This window comes from Mustela lutreola, chromosome 12 (genome assembly GCF_030435805.1).
Source record: "Mustela lutreola isolate mMusLut2 chromosome 12, mMusLut2.pri, whole genome shotgun sequence".
Lineage (NCBI taxonomy): Eukaryota > Metazoa > Chordata > Mammalia > Carnivora > Mustelidae > Mustela > Mustela lutreola.
In genome coordinates this window covers 83,173,379-83,196,108 of record NC_081301.1, presented here as the reverse complement: position 1 = coordinate 83,196,108, position 22,730 = coordinate 83,173,379, and the positions used below count along the sequence as shown (strand labels likewise).

General features: G+C 40.0%; 1 protein-coding gene across 6 annotated transcripts in view; it reads right to left on the bottom strand.

Annotated features, from left to right (window-relative positions):
* Nucleotides 1–22,730, bottom strand: part of PRUNE2 (prune homolog 2 with BCH domain) — a 255,324-nt gene that overhangs the window by 196,356 nt on the left and 36,238 nt on the right. For all 6 annotated transcript variants that reach the window (XM_059141929.1, XM_059141931.1, XM_059141930.1 and 3 more), the window contains exons 2-4: nucleotides 5,999–6,103; nucleotides 2,434–2,636; nucleotides 109–272 (exon numbers count right to left, since the gene is read on the bottom strand). In XM_059141929.1, the coding sequence (XP_058997912.1) occupies nucleotides 109–272; nucleotides 2,434–2,636; nucleotides 5,999–6,103 (472 nt within the window). The remainder of the gene's footprint in view (nucleotides 1–108; nucleotides 273–2,433; nucleotides 2,637–5,998; nucleotides 6,104–22,730) is intronic.

The following is a 22,730-nucleotide window of genomic DNA, read 5'->3' as shown; positions in this document are numbered from 1 at the left end:
TTGAAAGGGGTTGTTAACCCAAGAATGGATCACACTCATTCTGCATGAGTAAGTTGAGAAACACTCCATTAGGCCTTCCAGTATTTAACAGAAAGAGCCGTCTCTCACCTCTGAGGAGATGAGCCAGCTGCTCGGTGATGAGCTCAGGAGCCTCCTGGAGGATCTCTTTCACCACAAGGGAAGAGGAAGACTCTTGGAACTCAAGACCGCCATCGCTCTGCTCCACCTGATTAATGACTTTGACAACCGCTGATTCTAAGGTTTTGTCCTCACTGTAAAGCAAATGGAGGAGAGAAACACAAAGAGATATGGCACATTTTCTGAAAGTATGTAATCTCTACTCCCACACAAATGACTTCCTCTCAAGAGCCTAAAATCTGAGTAAGCTCACATGACTCGGAAGACAGGACCCTTATTCGATGTGCCTTCACATTCCATTTCAGTGAATTCACTCCCCAAGAGTCTCAGTAGGTAGCCCCCCCCACACCTCAGCACTTCTATCTTGTTTTGCTATTGGTAAATGATAATAATAATAGCAATAACTAATAATAGCTAACATTTACTAGGCTTCCATTACTGGCCAGACACTATTATAAGACCAGATGGAATATCACTACATCTTACACTATAAAATGAGCCTATGAAATGGGTTCTAGTAATACTCCCATTTTAAAAATAGGGAAATGGAAGCACAAAGAGGCTAAGAAATTTGTTCAAGGTTACAAAACTTGTAAGCAGACTAGCTTGTGTTTAAACTCTGATAATCTGGTTCCAGAACTTGCACATGTAGTCCCAGTGGTGGAGAAAAGCTATATGGGCTGACTTATTTCCACAGTCATCTTTTACATGAGATAAGGTTGCTTTATCAAAGGCCTCAAGAAAGATGGGAATAAGACTGATGTTGGTGTTCCCATCTCCCAGAAACCAGAAACAAATGAGTGGCAACAAAAGACACAAAGATCTCTATTTATTTTTGGAAAGCATTCTGTTTCATAAACAGTCCTAAAGCTGGAGTTCCCGGCACCAGTCCCAACACCAGCTCAAGTTTTTCAGTTTAGCTGGGAACAAAAATCTTCCAAGGATTCTGACTGACACACATGTTGCATAGTTCACTCCTTGGCTTCTTGCATTACTTGCATTAGTTGGTTTGAAAAAATTAACACGTACATTTAGTCAAGTAGGCAATCACCCTGAGCACCAATAATTGAAGTCAGTCAAATAAACTCCCAGTAACTCTCAGCCAGTTGTCAACAACTGATTAATAAATACTCAAAAGAATTTATATTTCAAACAGCATGGGGATAAAAATAGCCCCATGTAGGCAGACTGTTTCCAAAACTCTTTATAACAAATGATTGGCATTACCATGTATGAGTACCTGAATACACTTCCTACAATACTTGAATACACTTTCTATCAAGGGTTAAATAAAGATTAGATAATTGTACAAGTTCTTCTTCCATGTGTACTCACATCAATACCCCTGTGAATGTCCTAAACTATTAGCAAATTGGCAAAGTATGCAAGAAAGCTATTGTCTCAAACTCAAGGTGTTTACTGGTAACTCTTCATTTGGTATTACCACCGAGCTTCTCAAAAGAGCATCTTTGTGTTGGGTTGGGAAGTCCTTGCAGGCAGACAATTGGGCTCATTCCTCTTTATGTACATGTACATTCCTGCACCAACTGGCACTTACTGAAGGAGGCAGAAGACCCAAGTTTAACCCAAACTATTCCGGTAACTGCATGTGGTACCTCAGACAAGTCATTTGCAACAGTGGGGTTTCGATTCTTGTCCATAAAATAACGAATTCAAGCTACATGAACTTCAGAAATCCATCCTGCTCTTATAGTATTAAATGCTATGAATGAATGAGCCGATGATCAGATGACTTTCATAGATGATGCATGTGATATTTTTTCACCCCTGAGATATCTTTCTTAAGAACCTTTCAGTTTTACTTCGTGTTTAATTTCAGTTTTCATTACATATTTACAGCATCAATATTCAGGACTGTTTTTATGAAATGGGCAGAAAACTGGAATGATCTCAGCAGGGCAGATGAAGACTGTGGTGACACACAAGGGCAGATATGTCCCATCTTTATGGGATGCCTGCCATCCAGCTCTAGCTGGCAGTTCACACACAAAAATTGCAAGTCCAGGATAGGTGAACTTTTCATACACCATCTGAAATAGTTCAAAATGAGAATCTTGGTCACTGCTACAAAAACTTTCCACTCAAAGGTGTCATATTTGAAATGCAAAAGTCAAAAGGGAGGACTGAGATGACCCACGCTTTGCCATAAGAGAAGAAAAAATATTCTTTTCCCTCCGATGCCCTCTGCCTTTAATGCAATCTCCCTCAGGTCACAAAAATCCTTTCTCCATCAAGGCCTTGGTTCAAGGATCAAACCTCCCTGCAGACCCTTACCTGGCCAGCACGTTGCTGCCAACAAGTGTTAGAGATAACTTCCCTTCATCATTGAGCTGATGCAGGTTAATTTCGTCTCGGAATATGTGGAATGATTCAGAGATATTCAGCTCTTCTAAAATAAACCTTGTCTCAGTGAAGTAATTGAATTCGGTTCTTGGTATGTTCAGCACTGGCAAACAAAGAACCCCAGGTGGACTGACCTGCGGAGAAGAGAGTTGACTGATTCACCGTCAGCAGCAGGAGGAGAGAGCACAACTCCATTTGCTTCAAGCCTGAGGGCGACCCTAAAGGGAACAAATGTCTTTGGGCTTCACTCACCCGTATGACTTGCAGAATCAGCTTCTCCAGTACCCAGTTAGCAGAGCATTAGCTACAGGTAAATGGTCCCTAATATTTTTTAACCTCTTGTTATTCTTTTATGTCCTATTTCAACCCCTTCACAATTAAAACACACACACACACACACACACACACACACACACACACACACACACACACACACTTCTCCTTTTCAGGGGAAACAAATTCATATGTGGGCAGAAAACTGGAATGATCTCAGCAGGGCAGATGAAGACTGTGGTGACACACAAGGGCAGATATGTCCCATCTTTATGGGATGCCTGCCATTCAGCTCTAGCTGGCAGTTCACACACAAAAATTGCAAGTCCAGGATAGGTGAACTTTTCAATCACTCAAGAAAAGCTGGAAATCTAGATTTGGGGCTGTTATCATGATGTGTGTTACCATTTATTTTTCTAAACTGGAAATACTGGGTAGGTTAACAAAAACTCTTTTATGAGCGAGATTTGGCCCACAAACTACCAGATTGTGATCTCAACCCATTTCTTATTTTTAAAATCATATTAATAACAAATCTCTTATTAAAAAATTATGGTAAGAAGGGGAAATAGGTGAGGGATGGGAGTCAGAGAATTTTAGGTTCACACTGACACACTTACTTTTCTATAGGAATTAAAAAAAAAAATAAAGGTGCTTTTAAAAATTACTATGAGTGCACAGTGATAAACCCCAGATGTCTCTGAGAGAAGGGGGGGTTTGGTAACACTGAATTTTTCATAAAGCAAATGGACTTTGTTCTCACATCATCACTAGCTCTATCAAAGCATAGTGCTTATTCTGTCATTTTAATACATTTTTCGTCCATCTCCCTTCCTAGCATTAAGAAAGCAGGGATTTGGGGCACCTGGGAGTTCAGTCGGTTATGTGTCTGTCTTCAGCTCAGGTCAGGATCTGGAGTCCTGGGATGTCACCCTGCTTGGGGCTCCCTGCTCAGCAGGGAGTCTGGTTCTCCCTCTCTCTCTGCCCCTCACCCCTGCTCATGCTCTCTTCTCTCTCTCCTTCTCTCCCTCTCTCTCTCAAATAAATAAATAAATAAAGTCTTAAAAAAATAAAAAGGAGGCAGGGATTTTTGTCTTCTTGGTTCAGTTCTATTTCCTCGTTCATAAAACAGTCTGGCAAATAGTAAGCGTTTAATACATATTTGTTGAGTGAAATAAAGAAATCACCCACTTCTATAGCATACAAAGCACAAGGCCATTCCAGCAAAGTGACTTTTCTCTTACCTGTCAGGCTAATCCTGAATCACAGCTGTGCAATAATCATTAGGAATTGAAGTATGATAAGTTACTTTCCTTAATTAATTGAGTTGTATCAAACTCCTGATATTGAAACTTGAGTCAAGTGCATGTGGCCTGAGGCCATGGTGGGGCAGCACCTATTTTGAGGTTAGGATCAGAACTAGGTTCTAGCCTCAGCCTCTGCTGTGTGACTTGGAGAAAGCCATTTTCCTTTCGGAAACTCAGTTTAACCCATCTGTGGAATGGGGCTTCCCTACCAGAGTGAAAAGCTTTTAAATGGAGCCATACATGGGAAGTTGCACAGTTCTACATTGATTCTATGTGTTAATACTCTCAGAGGAAGTCACCACGTTCTTGGAGAAAAATTCAAATGGGGATGCAGACCTCTGGTCAGGGGCAGGACCCAGTGAACTAAGAGGAATGCCTAGAAATAGGGCAAATGCCAGCAAGTGACAATTCAATAATTCCATATTTGTCCCCATGCTGAGTGGAGAGCCTTAGAAGAAGAGAAGAGATCACACATCTCTTTATCCATTTCATCTATCACAACTACTTTCCCATTCCTCTGGGCTCATGTTATATTCAAGACATTGCAGTAGGTGGTGGTGGTGTTATTTATAATTTCCTTAAGAGTCCATGCCACCATCCGTCTAAAAACCAGTCTGGTTCAGTTAACTCTATGTTCTTGGGACAGGCAACATTTTTTTTTTCCCCCTAGGAGTCCAAGAGTCCAGCTAATAGGATTAAGCATTTTTTTTTTTAAGATTTTATTTATTTATTTGACAGAGACAGATCACAAGTAGGCAGAGAGGCAGGCAGAGAGAGGAGGAAGCAGGCTTCCTGCTGAGCAGAGAACATAATGTGGAGCTTGATCCCAGGACCCTGAGATCATGACCCAAGCTGAAGGCAGAGGCTTAACCCACTGAGCCACCCAAGCGCCCCAGGATTAAGCATTTAAATGCATGTCTTGACATAGGCACCTTTATCTCCTTATGCCAATTAGTCTCCCTCATAAATTTCAACAAATTTTAAGACAAATTGGACAATGAAGTCTGTATGTAGAGATCAGAATATTTTACCTGGCATTTTTGTCAGCTGCTGCCCTAAGCCATTCTTGCCACCCACAGCTCATTCTGGAAGACTGGGTTTCATAGGAATTTAAATCACTCTAGATCAGCTATGCACACTCTCAGAGCCAAGGATCCAAACAAAATTGGAATAAAACAAATCAGACTGTGGAAAATTAAAAATTCTGTGAAATTGGAAATAGCACCAAGACACTCATAATGTGTGTTTTTAGACTTTGAGGTGATTCATTATCATGGGCTGATGAATTTGATGAAATTGAAATTTTAAACAATTTGTTAAAAGGTCTTTCCACCTCTGTAGGGACATTATAGACTTCACAGAGTACAAAGACTCTCACTCAAGGGAGATTATCGCAAACGGAGAATGACCTTGCTGCACAAGTCAGGGCTAAAAGGCAAGAACAGAATATAGATGTGACATGTGATACCTCTGTCACTGAAAATTCCAGCCAACATGCTCTGTCTCTCATGTAATGTTCACGCACCTATTTTTCTATTCCCAACAGTAAGGCTAAACAATAAGGATGATAAAGGAAAACAAGAAATTCTGACCCTTACTCTTGTTAGTTCCCTGAATTCTCATAAAAGTAAACAACTATCATACATTTTTAAAGAATTTTTATTTGAAACCATTGATCTTACTGAAATAATGTTTCACGAAGAAAGTAAATAAAAAATAACTAGACAATGCCTGACGTATAGTAGATGACCAACACATAAGTGTTGTTTAATAGATTATAACACATTATTCTCTGCAACACTAAACCAGAACATGAAAATTTAAGGGAACAGGTTCCTCACTTTTCCAGAAAATGTTTGTTCTTATGAGCCCCATCATAATTCAAATACAAGAAGCATAATCTTATTTCCGCTCACCTTGTCTAGAAAGTAAGCATATGTGAAGGCAGAAATGAGAGAATCCAAGTCACATGATTTATGTCCAATAACCACATGGACCTTCTCCAAGCGTTTGCTCCGATTCTGAAACAAATTCAAACAAAACATCAGAATTTAATGTGCAACAGATCAATATAAAAAAGACATTTTTCAATATTTTTCCAAACGTATTCCTCAGCGATAATCACACACAATTGCAGGAATTTATCAATTCATCATGAAGTTTTAGATGAGGACACAAACTTGCAGAACATGTTCAACATTCAGAAAGGCCCAAATTCTAGTGCATTGTCAGGAACAGAAAATGGTGGGTTCACAACCTCGGGAGGTTCCCTAGGTGACATCTGCAAGTGACCTCCACATGCAGAGGACAGGGCGAGACCAAAGAAAGAGGCAGAACCTTCCAGATGGGTAGGTGGTAGTTTAATAAACAAGCCTACTTACAAGGCTTGTCTTGGATGCTTGCAAGATAGGTAGATCTTCACACCCACCTGCCAGAATCTTAAAAATTTATACAGGGGACTTCACTGGGCTCAGTCACGTGTGGTCTCAAAATCACATTACTCTGTCAAGGCTGCATCCTTGGAAGAGCTCCCCCTGTGGGAATGGTGGACAAAGTGCATATTCCAAGGACAAGGATGAAAAGCCTCCAATTACCTGAGTCTAGCTCATGAGCCAGCCATTAGTCATGTCCTCTAGATGATCTTTTCCAACAAAAATGTGGTCTTGTTAAGATTATTACAGTCTGACTTGATATGAATTGTGTCTCTGAGTCATAATTTTTTAGTAAAAGATTATTTTGGTCCAAAGGGAAGATCCACAGTATCGTGGTCCCTCTTTATCTGCAGGAGACACATTCCAAGACCCCCAGGGGATGCTCAAAACTGCTGATAATACTGAATCCTATACTCTGTCTTTTCTTATACATACACACCTATGTATGTGTAAGCTATGTAAAGCTTCTAAGTGAGGCAGGGTAAGAGATTAACAATAACTAATAGTAAAATAAAACAATTAGAACAATATACTGTAATAAAAGTTACATGAATGTGGTCTCTCTCTCTCAAAATATCTTATTATACTGTACTCAACCTTCTTGTGATGACCTGAGATAATGAAACTCCTAGGTGATAAGATGAAGAGAGGTGAATGACACAGGCGCTGTGACATAGTGTTAGGTTACCAACGACCTTCTGACAATGTGTCAGGGGAGGATCAACTCCTTTCAGACCACAGTTGACTGTGGGTAATGAAAACTATGGGAAACGAAACCATGGATAGGGCAGAACTACTGTATTCTATGCCATGTCCTTATATAAGATATTCTTTTTAAGATTTTATTTTGAGAGTGAGAGAGAAAGAGAGCATGTACAAGTGTGGGGAGGAGCAGAGGGTGAGGGAGAGAGAGACTCTCAAGCGAACTCTGTGTTGAGCAGGGAGCCCAACGCAGGGTTCGAGCCCATGACCCTGAGATTCATGACATGAGCTAAAATCAAGAGTCAGACCAACCAACTGAGCCACTAAAGTGCACCTAAGTTGTTCTTAATTTGAGAGATGGAGTGACTTTTTTCAATTGTCCTTGGCATGCAACACACACTTGGAAATGATTTCTTTTTCATGCCACATTTTGGTAACAGGTTATGTTCTCTCTGCATTGTATTCTGTAGTTTAGCAAATGAAAGCAGTAACATTTTTTCCTCCCCCCAGGAAAGGGATATGATTAGTATTATTGCTCTAAAAATACAATCAGTTGTGATTAAAAGTGTAAACAGTCACCTCTATGGAAGAGAAGACATACTGTTTTCTTTTTCTTTTTTTTAATTAACATATAATGTATTATTAGCCCCGGGGTACAGGTCTGTGAATCACCAGGTTTACACACTTCACAACACTCACCAAGACATACTGTTTTCCTTCCAGGTTAACTTCAATAGTTACTTAAAATTCCTTTCTAGAAGGCTGAGCTCTTTGTGAAATACCGTGTTGGAAATGCCAAAGAAGCGCTTGCTTCTAGAAAGTTCCACAGCAATGCTGTCCGATAGTGATAACTGCAACCTAAATTAACTTCTTTATAGTATTTCAGAGATGGCACATAGGTGTCCTTTCTCTACTTTTCACCCTTTGTTTCAACTTCTCTTTTTAGGACTGACCAGAAAGCCTAGTCAATTGCAGTATCACTCAAAGAGGCTATAAAAAAAATTACACTGTTCATGACTATTCCAAAAAGAAACTTTTTCTACACAAAAAAAGACAAAGCATTATTTAGCAATCTCCTAGGTATTTTACAAATAGATCTATGAAGTTGTTATTGTTAGTATGGGACTACTGATGTCAGAGTCGGAAACAAATTTTTAAACAACCAGGCTATGGCCCAAGAAACACAATAAAGTAAATCTTGAAGGAAATTAAAGAGTCTATCAACACAGAGAGTCAGAGCAGGATCGATATTGCAGATGAGTCATCTAATATGTGCTATTGCTAAATTAAAATAAACATGTGTTTTTTCAAATATATTGAGATACTGATCTTTAGTAAAAAAAAAAAAAATGACTAGAACATAGGACATAAACTCTCTGAATGTAATTACAACTCCCTCCCCTTCATCACCACCAACTTTAACCCCACTTCCTTCCTCTCCCAGCTTCCTCCACTTAACTTCATAAATGTATATAGCTGGCTCACTTATAGCCTTGGGGGTTCTAGCCTAGGCCCAGTTCTCATCTGAAAGCCAGACTGCCTCCCCTGTGCAAGACTGTCAGATATTCTAGAGGCACCTAAAGAAATTTAAGTAAATGGAATTATACTCTATTACAACACAAACAAATGCATTAGGAAATCTTATTACCGTAGAAAGCTGTTCTTCCGAGAAGTTTGAAGGTCTAAGTAGACATTACCTCATTTCTCCTCTCAGAACTTGTAAGGCAGACAGTAAGATTAACAATATATTTTACAGGTCAGTGGAGTCTGTGATGGGTCAGGATTATCCCTAGACCCCATGATCCAGTACAGGGAGCCCTCTCCCTTGCCCTCCACCAACCACTCCACAATGCCATAATGACGTCAGCATCTACAAAATGAGTGAGCATGGGGTTGAGGAAGAAAAGCGAACATTAAATATGCATTCTAAATATAGTGAGGCTTCAGACATTTATAACATCAAGATTACCCCAAGGCTGACTTATCTGTTTTCTTATCTAAGTTTGAAACTTCCTGGGCACAGCTGTTCATTCGATACTCAACTTTCATGAAAGACATGGGGAAAATAAGAAGAAGACTTGTGTGTCAATTCACTTCCAAGTCTAAGCCAATTATTACTTAAAAAAAAAAAAAAGGAGAAGCAAACTAAGATTGTGAACTCAAAGCATGGTAGACCAATTCTCATAACTCAGGAATTTTCCAAAACTGTGATTTATTCATTCTTGTTCATTTAAAGAGAAAATAGTATTTAGCATCTTACTGGTCAGATTATAGAATGTCCCAGTACAAAATCTTGAGGGTTCTCTTCTCATGGTGCTACATGCCTCTCTCCTAAGACTCTCCTGCTTCTCTGATCTCCCTTCTTCCCACACATCAACCTCCCTCATACTCGTGGCCTCTTTGAGTGCCATTTGCTCCCGTCTGCTATCTATACTCCATGACCCAGGACCCAGGCTCCAGCTGTATCTTTACCCCACCACCCACCTTCACCAAAATGTGCCATGCTGGTGCCCACACTCTCAGGGACTGATTGGCTTCTCTGTAAGCAATTCCACACTTTCATTTTAAAGAGACCTTCCAGGGATTCTGACACAGTCCCAAAAGTTGGCTGAAAATACTGGACCAGACAAGAGACATCACACCCAGAGGTAACTTTGATGCCTGCCACTGAGCCTTAAGAATGAGAGGCTCAGGGGCACCTGGGTGGCTCAGTTGTTTGGGCTTCTGACTCTTGATTTTGGCTCAGTTCATGATCTCAGAGTCCTGGGATCAGCTCCACTTTGCTCAGTATTGAGTCTGCTTGGGATTCTCCTCATTCCCTCTGCCCTCCCCCTGCTCGTGCTATCACTCTCTAAATAAAATCTTTAAAAAAGGTGACAGCCTTGGGGCACCTGGGTGGCTCAGTGGATTAAAGCCTCTGCCTTCAGCTCAGTAATATTCCGTGATCCCAGGGTTTTGGGATTGAGCCCCACATCGGGCTCTCTGCTCAGCGGGGAGCCTGCTTCCCCCCCCCACTCCACCTGCCTCTCTGCCTACTTGTGATCTCTGTCAAATAAATAAATAAAATCTTTAAAAAAAAAAAAAAAAGGTGACAGCCTCAGCCTCAAAAAATCTCAGATGTTCCTAAGTGCCTGTACCCTACCAAAAACCACTAAGATATAATTAAAGTGAAGCAAAAGTTAGATATTATCACAACCATGTACCAAAATACTTTTTCCTGCTTCAAGGAATAGAACATGAAATTAGTTATGTAAACTCAAACCGTAGGTGAGCTCAAGGAATGGGTAGGATTTGGCTTCTCAGATTGGGGGTCAACAACCAGAGAATGCAGGCTCCACTTTCAAGCTTCCCACCACAGATGACCTTGGCTGTGTGAACCTAATGAGAACAGATGTCAAGTCCTGGCAATAAAGTCTAGGGGCAGATTTCAGGTGTGCCCAAATATGGTAACAGGGATCCCTATAATGTCTGGTCTACTCTGTGTCAGTGGTCCCATCTATAGGGGCAACAGTGAACCAGGTTCCTGGAACTGAGAAGGGACTCTTGACCACAGTGACACTCCCTGGATCTGTGCCTCTCCTAGCAGGTCTATGGACCCTTTCCTACTTCACATCTCCACATATTCATAGACTCGAAGATGTCCAATCTTCATATCTATGTCCCTTGACACAGTTCAAAGTGTGGTCTGAATTATTCACAAGTAGACAAATTATGTCCAAATAAAAGTGACAGTTTTATCAATTCAGTAATTATTGTCACTCAACTAATAAGAATCTATTTGTGCTATACAACAGTAAACTAAACAGACAAAAATCCCAGCCCTCATGGCTCTTGCATTTGAGTTCAAGGAGATATGAAGAGCCAAATAATTAGTTAGTAAGTTGAGGGGTAGGGTTCACTGGGAATGAGGATTATTTGAGAAGGTGATGTTTAAAAAAGTTCTGAAGTGAAGAAGTAGGACCTAAGGATATCTCAGGCCAGTGGAATAGCCAGGGCAAGGGCCCTGAGGTGAGATTACATCCATCTTGTTCAACAAATATTTACTGCCTAGTGTATACATTTTCTAAATGTGACCTTGTAAACTTTTACCAGGAGTGAACGGATCTGGAAAGTAAGTACCCATTCCCTGTTATTGACACAAGCACACCAAGCATTAAGCAATGTCAGGAGACGGAAGATTCATCACTAATGCCTAAACCCAATGCTGCACAAGCCCAATACAGAATGGAATCCTGATAACAGGTAGAAATAGATACTGTACTGCTTTGTCATCTACACTTCCAAACAGATGGGCAGAATCTTTCCTTAATCAATGTATAAAAGAAGATATATTGCACATGCCAGTATCCCAGATCACAATTCTGATATGCTTTCAACGTGTAATTCTATACAACACGAAAATGAGACTTCTTAATGAAGTTTACTTATCTCTTCTAAAAAGCCAGCAAAATGCCTACGCATTCAGATACAACTGCCCATTAAAAGAAATTGCACTTGTCAGGCAAAAGCACTTTCAAATACACCCACGGAAAGCAGAATCGATCGGAAAGAGGGTTTCCAGGATCTTGTCAGAGGCCTAGGCCCCTCCATCAGTTTCCTCATAGTTATATCCTCTGAAAAACAAAACTTCTCCAACCTATAACTTGACACATCGAAAGTCCCATAATTAACATTTGGTCAACAGCTCTTATGATACAGTTATGACTTCTCATACCCATACTCCCCAAAGCATTTTTCTTAAAAATACTATGAAAATATTTTCAAAAACAATGAACTGAAATGAATTTTGTTCTGAAAACATCACAGACAAAATCTTCAGTTATTAGGACCCTGTCTTTTCCTAACACCCTAAAGCAAGGCACGTTTCTTAGGCCTTCATCCTTAACCAACAAATGAAAAAGCAGGAGAAAATGAAGGCTCTTGATGTATTGGGTTATATCTCCAAAGAAACCCAGGCAAAGAGGAGAGTTGGAAGTTGAGCTAGTGCTTCCTTGACTACTTCTAATTCCAAGTCAATGAGGGGTTTTCCTTCCTGGAAGCTGGCTGTGGGTCGTCCAGAAAAGGGCCCCGGTTTTTCCCCAGGAGACCCCCATGCTCCTGAGGCTACCATGATTCTAAGTGAGAAGACAGAAGGTGAGTGGAAGGTGTCACACCTAACATGCAGCTCATGACCCCAAAAGTCCCCAACTCCACCCAAGTCACAGTCACCAGGAAATCCAGATAGGAGGGGATAAATGACCACAGGCAAGTGAGCAACAAGGACAAAGGCAATGCCCAGAGCAACCGGGTCCTCCAAAGGAACCAGGTCAGCTCTGCCAGAAATACATAAGTCCCATCCCTTGTTCATTCGGTAAACAAACGAGGTGGTCTTGACATGGGCCTGGGTTTAAGATAATAGCCTCACCTCCTGAATGTCTCATAATCTCATTATTACCTGGAGAAAATTTGGGGCACAGAGGGAGAGAATGCCAGAGGGAGTAAAGGACATGGCATCAACCGGAAGTCATTAAAACAACAACAACTACAACAACAAAGAGGGAAATGCTTATCACTGTGCAGATCCCCAGAACACAGGGATATTTCCTGCTAATTGAAACCTTTACATTTTATTCTTTACTTTTGCTTATTTTTCCAGTAAGGAAAAAAAAAAGAACACATGAAATTATAAAAAGTTAGACACAACAAAAATTAATAAAACAAAGATAATTATTGTTAACAGCTCAATAATTATGGATTATTTCACACTATTAATTTATACAGATACATTAACACGTGTACTTTACAAAAATGGGGAGCTTCTATTCCCACTCCTTAGAGACTTCCTTTTTTTCCACTTAAAAGTCTGCTGGGACGCCTGGGTGGCTCAGTTGGTTGGACGACTGCCTTCGGCTCAGGTCATGATCCCGGAGTCCCGGGATCGAGTCCCGCATCGGGCTCCCAGCTGCATGGGGAGTCTGCTTCTCCCTCTGACCTTCTCCTCGCTCATGCTCTCTCTCACTGTCTCTCTCTCAAATAAATAAATAAAATCTTTAAAAAAAAAAAAAAAAAGTCTGCTATGGACCATGCGCCATGATCAAAACTATGAACCATCTTCATCCTTTTTAGTTCAAGGGTGGCAACTGAATGAACACATACGTGTGTATAAAATTTCTGGAATCACCATTAAGTGCCTTAAAAAAAATCTCCATGATATCACCAAATAGGATAATCTATTTCACTGGCCACCCAGTCTAGTTTCATTCTAATGGTCATAATTAATTTCTTCGGAGAGCTGTACTTCAGGTCATGTCTAAAAGCAAAAACATTTACCAGAATCTGCAAATTCGGGACACAGACATTTTATATTAAATTTTCTCATAACTGTCCTAATTTACTTGGTGATGTACTAGATGAATATGAACCAAGGAATTAGGAAAAGGCAAAAAGCTTTCAATGATAAGACTCTAATGTCTCACTTACTGATAAAACTGAAACCGAATCCATTCAGATAAGTATATATTGCCTATAACCTCTCCCCTCACTGCCCTCCCAGCTGACCCCAATCATTTTCCCCTCAGGCTTCTCTTTATTAAGCTGGAGAATGCGCTCTCTTCCTAGCTCTCATTCGGGGACAAACAGGGGCTGCGAGTCAGTCTGAGCACACTCAGTCATCAGCAGCTCAGCTCCAATGCACCTGCACCCCCCTCTGTATTGTCAAAGGCAGAGGCCACTGTGGGTAGGCAGTGGGGGCACCCAAAAGCCAAACCCAGGTCTTGACTGACACCCTTCTTTCTCGGGTGGGCCATCTGGTTCCCGGTTCCTTTGGGATCAGACACCTTTTAGCTGGCTCTCTAGACACCTTCTCAGCTGAATCCATTCTTCTTCAACCTGTTTGTTGCCCATCTTGAAAACAGAGTGTTCTCAAAAGGAGTGACCTCATATATGGTTTATTTACTTCTTCCGGGTCAAAATAATGATGGGGGCTGGATTCGTGTTTGACTTACGGCATTTCATTTTTTATATTTTCCTTCAGGATTCTGACAATGTCCTCAAAGGACAGTTTTGGGGCGGCAGCACCATTATTTTTCCTCCACAGCTTCAACCATGAAAGGTCAAGAATGATCCCCTCTAAGTCCTTCCCTTTCCCAAAGAGCCCCTATAGAAATCACCCTACACAGCTTGCCTACATATTATCATTTTACAGACATTCCATTTTGGAGGGAAATGTGTCCATACATTTATTACCAACGGGATGGGACAGCTCCTCAATTTCCCCTTTAGGACCACCTCTTTCTAGCTTTAGTAGATGTCCTGTCCCAGAAGTTTGTACTTTATGGTTTTACTGGTCTCCAAATCTCTCAATTTTCCTCTTTTAAGACTCAAGAACTGTACTCTTTCTCATCTACCCATAGGAGCATGGGTCCATGAGCCTTTCCTTTAGCTCCTCTGATCTTCTGCTGTCTGTGCCCCATTACTGGATTTAGACCTTGTTATGGATGGAATTCTGTGCCCCCAAAATTCATACTTCAAAGCCTTAACTCCCAAGGCGATGGTATTTGGAGATGGGGATTTGGGGAAAAAATAATTTTAGATGAAGTCATGTGAATGGGGCCCTTGAGATGAAAGTTCTTGCTCCTCCCCATCTCTCTCCTTCTCTCTTGCTTAGTCACAGGGTGAGTAGGGCTACAAGCCAGGAAGAGGGCCCTTGCCAGAACTCAATGATGCTGGCACCCCGATTGTGGACTTGCAGCCCCCAGAACTGTGAGCAAAAATTTCTCTTGTTTAAGCCATTCAGTCTATAGTACTATTTGGTTATTTTATTGTGGCAGCCCAAGCAGACTCAGACAGACCTCCAGGTTGGAGTCATTCCAGAATTCAAAACCACCTAGCAGATAACTGAACTTTAGGGAAAACTTTGAAGAACTTCTTTTACTAAATGACTGCTATCAAAGCAATACAAGAGTTTTAAAGACCAAATGAAAAAGAACAGCCCTGATACACCATATATAGAAACCTAACCCATGTCACTGAAGGTTAATTTGTCCTGTCAAATTTATAGTTAATTCATACTATTAGAATAGTGTTAATTACTGTAGAAAATATATTCATTATAAAATATTTGGAAAATATAGAAACACAAATTCTCAAGACCCAAAGGAATCACATGAACAATCAGTGTACTCCGTCCAACCTTTTTCTGTACTTTAACAAGTGTTCTCTTTTGTAATACTTTGATCATATTACACATAGTATTTTATAACCGCTCTTTTTCAACAACATTTGAGTATTCTTCTAAAATTCTAAAATGTAAATGTTGGGATGGTCAGGGGTAACATGTGTTTGCTTTTCTAACCCCAGCCAGCCTATTGCTTTGTACACAGTGAGTGCTCACAACTATTGAAAACCTGAACGATGAAGGAATTATGGCATTTAGCAGCAGTATTCTTTCATAAGTATCACTATAATATAGTTAGTCAATCTTCTACTGTTGTATATTTAAATTATTTTAATTTTATATAAGATAAAATAAGAATGCAGGGAATATTTGGAAGATAATATTCTTGTGCTCATGCCTAGTTATTTCTTCAGGATAAACTCCTGAATTTTACATTTCTGTGCCAAAGAATGTAAGTGTTTCAATGCTACCAGGAAGGTTGTAGAAATTTACATTTTCACCTATAGAGATACCTGATTTTTAAGCCTTCGATTCTGCATTTAAGCATTAGCATGTTCACAAGTAAAATAGCATCTTAAAGTGAATTTGTATTTATTGTGATTATGAGTGTTCTACATCATTTTTTTTCATATAGACATTAAATGTTATTGTCTTCCTATGAGCTTTTTATTCTACTCTCATTGACAAACTATTAAAATATTATAAACATATTCGACTCTGGCAACATCAATTAGATATTACTTTGTCCTTTGGTTTGGGCATCTACGGAGCGGCACGTTGCATTAACGATGCAATAAGCATGCATTATTTTATATGGCTTCATTATTTCGAGCACTAAAGGATGACGCTATACTCTGTGCCATCTTTTCCTCAAGAAAGGAAAATGTGCTTTCTGAAAATGTTGCAATAATACAGGTCAGACTCCATCCTGGTCTCTTAGCTCTTGCCTGGAGTGTATTGCTTCTCTGTTTTGTCATTAGCCTTGGGTAAAAAGGCTAAGGCAACTTAAATTTAAATCTAAAGTGTTGAAAGTATCATTTGTTAGTATCTTTAGATGCAGTGAAATTTTGGTAGCGAAACAGTGCCCCCAAAATGATAAGACTAAGAGAGGAGATCCTGAAATTCTCATCTCAAGAAAAAAAATTATAACTGCATGGTGATAGATGTTAATTAGACTTATGGTGGTGAGCATTTCACAACATATTCAAATATTGAATCATTATGTGGTACACCTGAAACTAACACAATATTTACATCAATATAACTCAATAATGTATATATATACAACATATAATTCAGTTAGTTCAATTTTGTATTAGAAAAGAATAATAGGGTGCCTGGGTGGCTCAGTGGGTTAAAGCCTCTGCCCTGGCCTCTGCCCAGTGTCCTGGGATCGAGCCCCACATCGGCCTTTCCGCTCAGCAGGAGCCTGCTTCACCCTCTCTCTCTGTCTGCCTCTCTGCCTACTTGTGATCTCTGTCAAATAAACAAATAAAAAATCTTAAATTAAAAAAAAGAATAAAAGATAAGCAATGGAGCAGGAGATATATGCATAATATTTGTAAATTCTTGCCATTAGAAAGGTAGTGTTCCTAACATACAGAGTTCCCACACATTGATTTATAAAAAGACAAACCAATGGGATGATCAATAAAAGATGTAAATGGGCAATTAACAAAAGAAATGAATAGATGAAGACAAAGTCAACCTCACTAGTGGTCATGAAGAGGAAATCAGACCAACAAGAAAATGTCGTGGTTTTTTTTTTTTACTATCAGATTGGCAAGGAATTAAGAGTGTTAACATCCACTGCTGGTCAGAGAGTGCACAGCAGTTAGGAATACTACAACCAAAATGGGAATAATTTGACAGTATCCATTAAAATGCAGAATGTTCAATTTTTTTGATCCAACTTTTAATTTTTTTTTTAGGGATCGAGTCTAGAGAAACAAACTCACCAATGATTATGGATATTTTTAAATTCCTTATTATTTAAAATCCCTTGCTAAATAGGGATATTTAACAAAATCCCAAAGAATGTTTGTTAAAGCAGTATTTGTAATGGAGAAAAAGAAAACAAAATAAGAAATGACCTCCATGTATAACAGTTGTTGGGTTTATGGAATATCCATAAAGCAGAAACTAAGCAGCTACTACTAAACAAGTAAGTCAGATCAATATCTAATAACCTGCAAAGATGTATTCCAATGTTCTTCCACTTCATCCCATGGCTGCTTCTTCCTGCCTGGATCCTGCCTCTCGGAAGAAAAGCAGGATGTGGTTTTCACTTGGGTAACGCTGCTGTCTTGCTGACTGCACCAGGATCACTTACTAAAACATTCCCGAAATGTAAATGTCTGGGCCCCACCCCTGACATTTAGATTCATAGGTTGGCAGGAGAGTCTAATACTGTGGTTTGGGCTTTAAAGAAGACCCAGGATGAGCTCCCACGGACCACGCGGTTTCTGTCAACTACAGAATGTAGTGCATTTGGGTTTTTTTGTTTTTTTTGTTTTTTTTTTTTCAATTTATTTATCTTCAGAAAAACAGTATTCATTATTTTTTCACCACACCCAGTGCTCCATGCAATCCGTGCCCTCTATAATACCCACTACCTGGTACCCCAACCTCCCAACCCCCGTCACTTCAAACCCCTCAGATTGCTTTTCAGAGTCACCTCCCCTTCCAATTTACCCCAACTCCCTTCTCCTCTCTAACACCCCTTGTCCTCCATGCTATTTGTTATGCTCCACAAATAAGTGAAACCATATGATGCTTGACTTATTTCACTCAGCATAATCTCTTCCAGTCCCGTCCATGTTGCTACAAAAGTTGGGTATTCATCCTTTCTGATGGAGGCATAATACTCCATAGTGTATATGGACCACATCTTCCTTATCCATTCATCCGTTGAAGGCCATCTTGGTTCTTTCCATAGTCTGGTGACCATGGCCATTGCTGCTATAAACACTGGGGTACAGATGGCCCTTCTTTTCACGACATCTGTATCCTTGGGGTAAATACCCAGAAGTGCAATTGCAGGGTCATAGGGAAGGTCTATTTTTAATTTCTTGAGGAATCTCCACACTGTTCTCCAAAGAGGCTGCACCAACTTGCATTCCCACCAACAGTGTAAGAGGGTTCCCCTTTCTCCACATCCTCTCCAAGACAGCATGGTACTGGCATAAAAACAGACACATAGACCAGTGGAACAGAGTAGAGAGCCCAGATATGGACCCTCAACTCTATGGTCAATTAATCTTCGACAAAACAGGAAAAAATATACAGTGGAAAAAAGACAGTCTCTTCAATAAATGGTGCTGGGAAAACTGGGCAGCTATATGTAGAAGAATGAAACTCGACCATTCTCTTACACCGTACACAAAGATAAACTCAAAATGGATAAAAGACCTCAACATGAGGCAGGAATCCATCAGAATCCTAGAGGAGACCATAGGCAGTAATCTCTTCGATATCAGCCACAGCAACTTTTTTCAAGATATGTCTCCAAAGGCAAAGGAAACAAAAGCGAAAATAAACTTTTGGGACTTCATCAAAATCAAAAGCTTCTGCACAGCAAAGGAAACAGTCAAAAAACCAAAGAGGCAACCCACAGAATGGGAGAAGATATTTGCAAATGACAGTACAGACAAAAGGTTGATATCCAGGATCTATAATGAACTCCTCAAATTCAATACACACGAAACAGGCAAACATATCAAAAAATGGGCAGAAGATATGAACAGACACTTCTCCAGTCAAGACATACAAATGGCTATCAGACACATGCATTTGGTTTTTGAAAGGGATTGCTTGAGTTGCTCAATTTGATCAAGGAAAATTTCAGAGAGAACTGCTGGTGTTACATTATTTAGATTTACTTCAGTTTGGAGATAGAGAACTTGGGATTCACCCAGTTGAAACCCAGCAGTGTTTTTGTTGTTGTTGTTGTTGTTGTTGTTTTTTAATCAGTGGTTTCCAAAGTGAGGCAGTTGACCTGAGAGCGAGGGAAGAAGCCACACACATTCTTAGTTATCTCATTCTTCTAAATTTTGATTTTTTAAAAATATGTGTCTCAATGTGCCTTAAATGTTAGTGTAGTAATACATGAGTAGAATTCAGAAATAAATATGTGTTTGGAGAATATGCCATCTTCAGCTCCTAGTCACTCATGTATTTGGGGGTTAGCTCTTCAGTCTGAGAGGTCCAGTTACATCAGACTGATGGTTCCTGGAGAGCCCTGGAAACATCTCGTACTTCATACCCTCCAGAATGCCTAAGGCAGTGCCCTGTACACAACAGATGCTCAAACCAATATTTGTTAATGAAAACGACTGTATCGGATGTAACAATTGGGCAGAAGGGGGTTTTCAATTTTTACGTCATCTGTTTGCTATGTTCCTAAAAAATAACAGAACTAGGAGGAACAATCTGTTAATAGCCTAAGTGTTAAAATTTATATTACAGGTTCCAGGTAATTCTTTCTCTCCCTTAATCTTAACAGACTCTCATTTGGTGGTGGGATTGATCGATCTCTCTCTCTCTCTGTCTACACACACACACACACACACACACATACACACATAACCCAGAGCATTATATCTACTGCACGGTAATACTTTAAAATGATTTTATAAAGTGAAGGATTTTATGAGTACTATGTTATCATTGATTTTCTCCTTTCCTCCCAAGACTTAAAATTCTTGACTTGTGAATCCATTCCACATTCTAATATATCCATACTGTGAAGACATAACTGTTGTTAATAATAATTTTGTTTTTAAACGTCTCAAGCAGTATGCACAAGTATAGCATAGACCTCTAGATCAAAATATGACTTGCTATTAGTACGTGTACATCTAGCAGACCCAATTCTGGGCCATAAAGCACCATAGAAGGGCAGAATTGACTTAGCGCCAGATGTTATTTATGAAAGGCAGAGAGAGAGCCCCAAATTGTGGTTTCTGTCATGATCACTAAATCACTCAGACCTGACTCCTTGTTTTTCTTTCCCCACGTATGGAAAGAAGAAATGTCCTCTGGACACAAAGGTGGAAATAGAGGGGGTAGAGTCCTTCACAACTGCTTCTTACCAAAATATCCTGGGAAAACTGAAGATGACTCTTAGCACATACATGACGTACACTAAATGCTTCCATAAAACTTTTATAGTAACTAATATCAAGGACAGAGGGGAAAAGATCCAAAGTAGCAAAAGGTCTAATACCCTTTGAACTCTTCAACTTACTTGTTTTTATTTTGTTTTGTTGTTCTGTTTTCAGTCTTTCCAAACACCTTTTTCAGGGCCTTCTACTAAGAATACAGAGCCTTCTGGAAAATCAGGTGTTCATCTTTGTGCAGATACAATGCTGGGTTGCTCAGTAAATGTCCACAACTACTCTCAGGTGCGTTCTGGTTTGCTGTGTCCATCACTACAAATAACCTCTTGAATGAGGTGCTTACAGGAAGCATGGGAAGTGATGCTACCATTAATACTTATGTAGGATTCTGGAAACTGGGGGAGTCATGCACTTCCCTCAGTAGCTGAAGCAGAGCATCAGCACGAGCTAAGGGAATTCTCCGAGATGGAAGAGCGCCCCTGTGGGTCACTCACACAAACCTGCTGGCGCAGCTCACAGCAGCGTCTGTCTCTGGGACAAAGGACTTCTGCTCAGGGAGGAGAAACACCAATCCCCTGAGCTTCAAAACAACTGAGCAATCAGAAAAAGAAAGAAGAAAAAGATCAGAAAGCTGTGTTTATGGCAGTATTTCTCAAATTCGCTCAGTAGATGAACATATTAATAATTAAATTCTAGCCCTAGTTTGTGTTATTTTCCTTTTCTGTAAAGTTGTTAGAAGTTGTAGGAATTTACTATTTTGATTAAAATATTTTAATTTTCATTGGACTATTTTTTTTAAAGATTTTATTTATTTATTTGACAGACAGAGATCACAAGTAGGCAGAGAGGCAGGCAGAGAGAGAGGGAGAAGAAGGCTCCCCACTGAGCAGAGAGAGTGATGCGGGGCTCAATCCCAGGACCCTGCGATCATGACCTGAGCTGAAGGCAGAGGCTTAATCCACTGAGCCACCCAGGCTCCCCTGGAATATTTCTTTTTTTAAGATTTTATTTATTTATTTATTTGTCAGGGAGAGAGAGTGAGCGAGAGCACAAGCATGGGGAGCGGCAGGCAGAAGGAGAAGCAGGCTCCTGGACAAGCAAGGAGACGGAGGTGGGACTCGATCCCACGACCCTGAGATCATGACCTGAGCAGAAGGCAGATGCTTAACTGACTAAGCCACCCAGGCATCCCTTTATTGGACTATATCTGATCCATAAATATTTTAAATGTTTTTTAACCAGTCCTTATGGAAAAGGGAAATAAGTCTGCTGCTGCTCCACGACAAGTTCCCAAAACTTTTTTTTTTTTTTTGTGAGCCCTCACTCAGAACACATTCTCTTAACATGTTCCCCCTCTGAAGCCAGCCTCTGTGCAGCAGCTTGCTCCAGATACTTTAATTATTTCTTCCCTTTTCAGACTGGAAGGGCTGCAGCTAATTAGTCAGGTTTTCTACCCCCATGAACAAGCCAAGATGTGCTCAAAGGACTTTTCCCAGAAGCTTTGCTTTTCTGCAGTCAGCTTTTTGTTGTCATAAGGAAGATCTATTACTTTAATACTCACGCGTGTAGATGTCTCTGTTTGGAACGGACGTCAGGCAGGTGACACCACACACCTGGCATGTCTGAAACCTGCTCAGACATGACATTAATGAACAGATAAGCGGCTGGAAGCAGGCAGGAGCAGAAGATGCCTTTCCAGCAAGAGGCAGTTATGCGGGTTCACGGGGAAATGTACAAGGGATATGCAGAGCAATTACAGTACTTTGCAAAGATGACACTTTTTAATGATGCCATTATTTACTACACTGTGTGTTTTTCAGTGACAGAAGAACCCTCACCTTCCAGGTGACCTCTTATTCTCTCTCTCCCTCTCTCAAAACATTCTGCAAGATAGAAAACTCTTTTCAAACTGAATAGTAGTTGGAACACAGTAGTTAGATATTCAATAAGGATTATTAAAATACAAGTCTTGTAGCACAGAATAGCACAATAGGCTATAGACACAGATGAACACAAATATAGAAATATGTGTATATATAAATTCTATATTATTCTGCTCATATTTTAAAAGCCTAAGCATGTTAACATTAGCTGGGCACTACATTCTGATAAGAAGCATTCCCAATGAAAAGTTTCAAGTCTCTAGGCATCAGACCCTCCCAACCTTGACATAATATGATTTTATGGGTTTAAGTAGTAAACAACCTATTTTTCCATTGCCCAGACTCTTGTCTCTTTG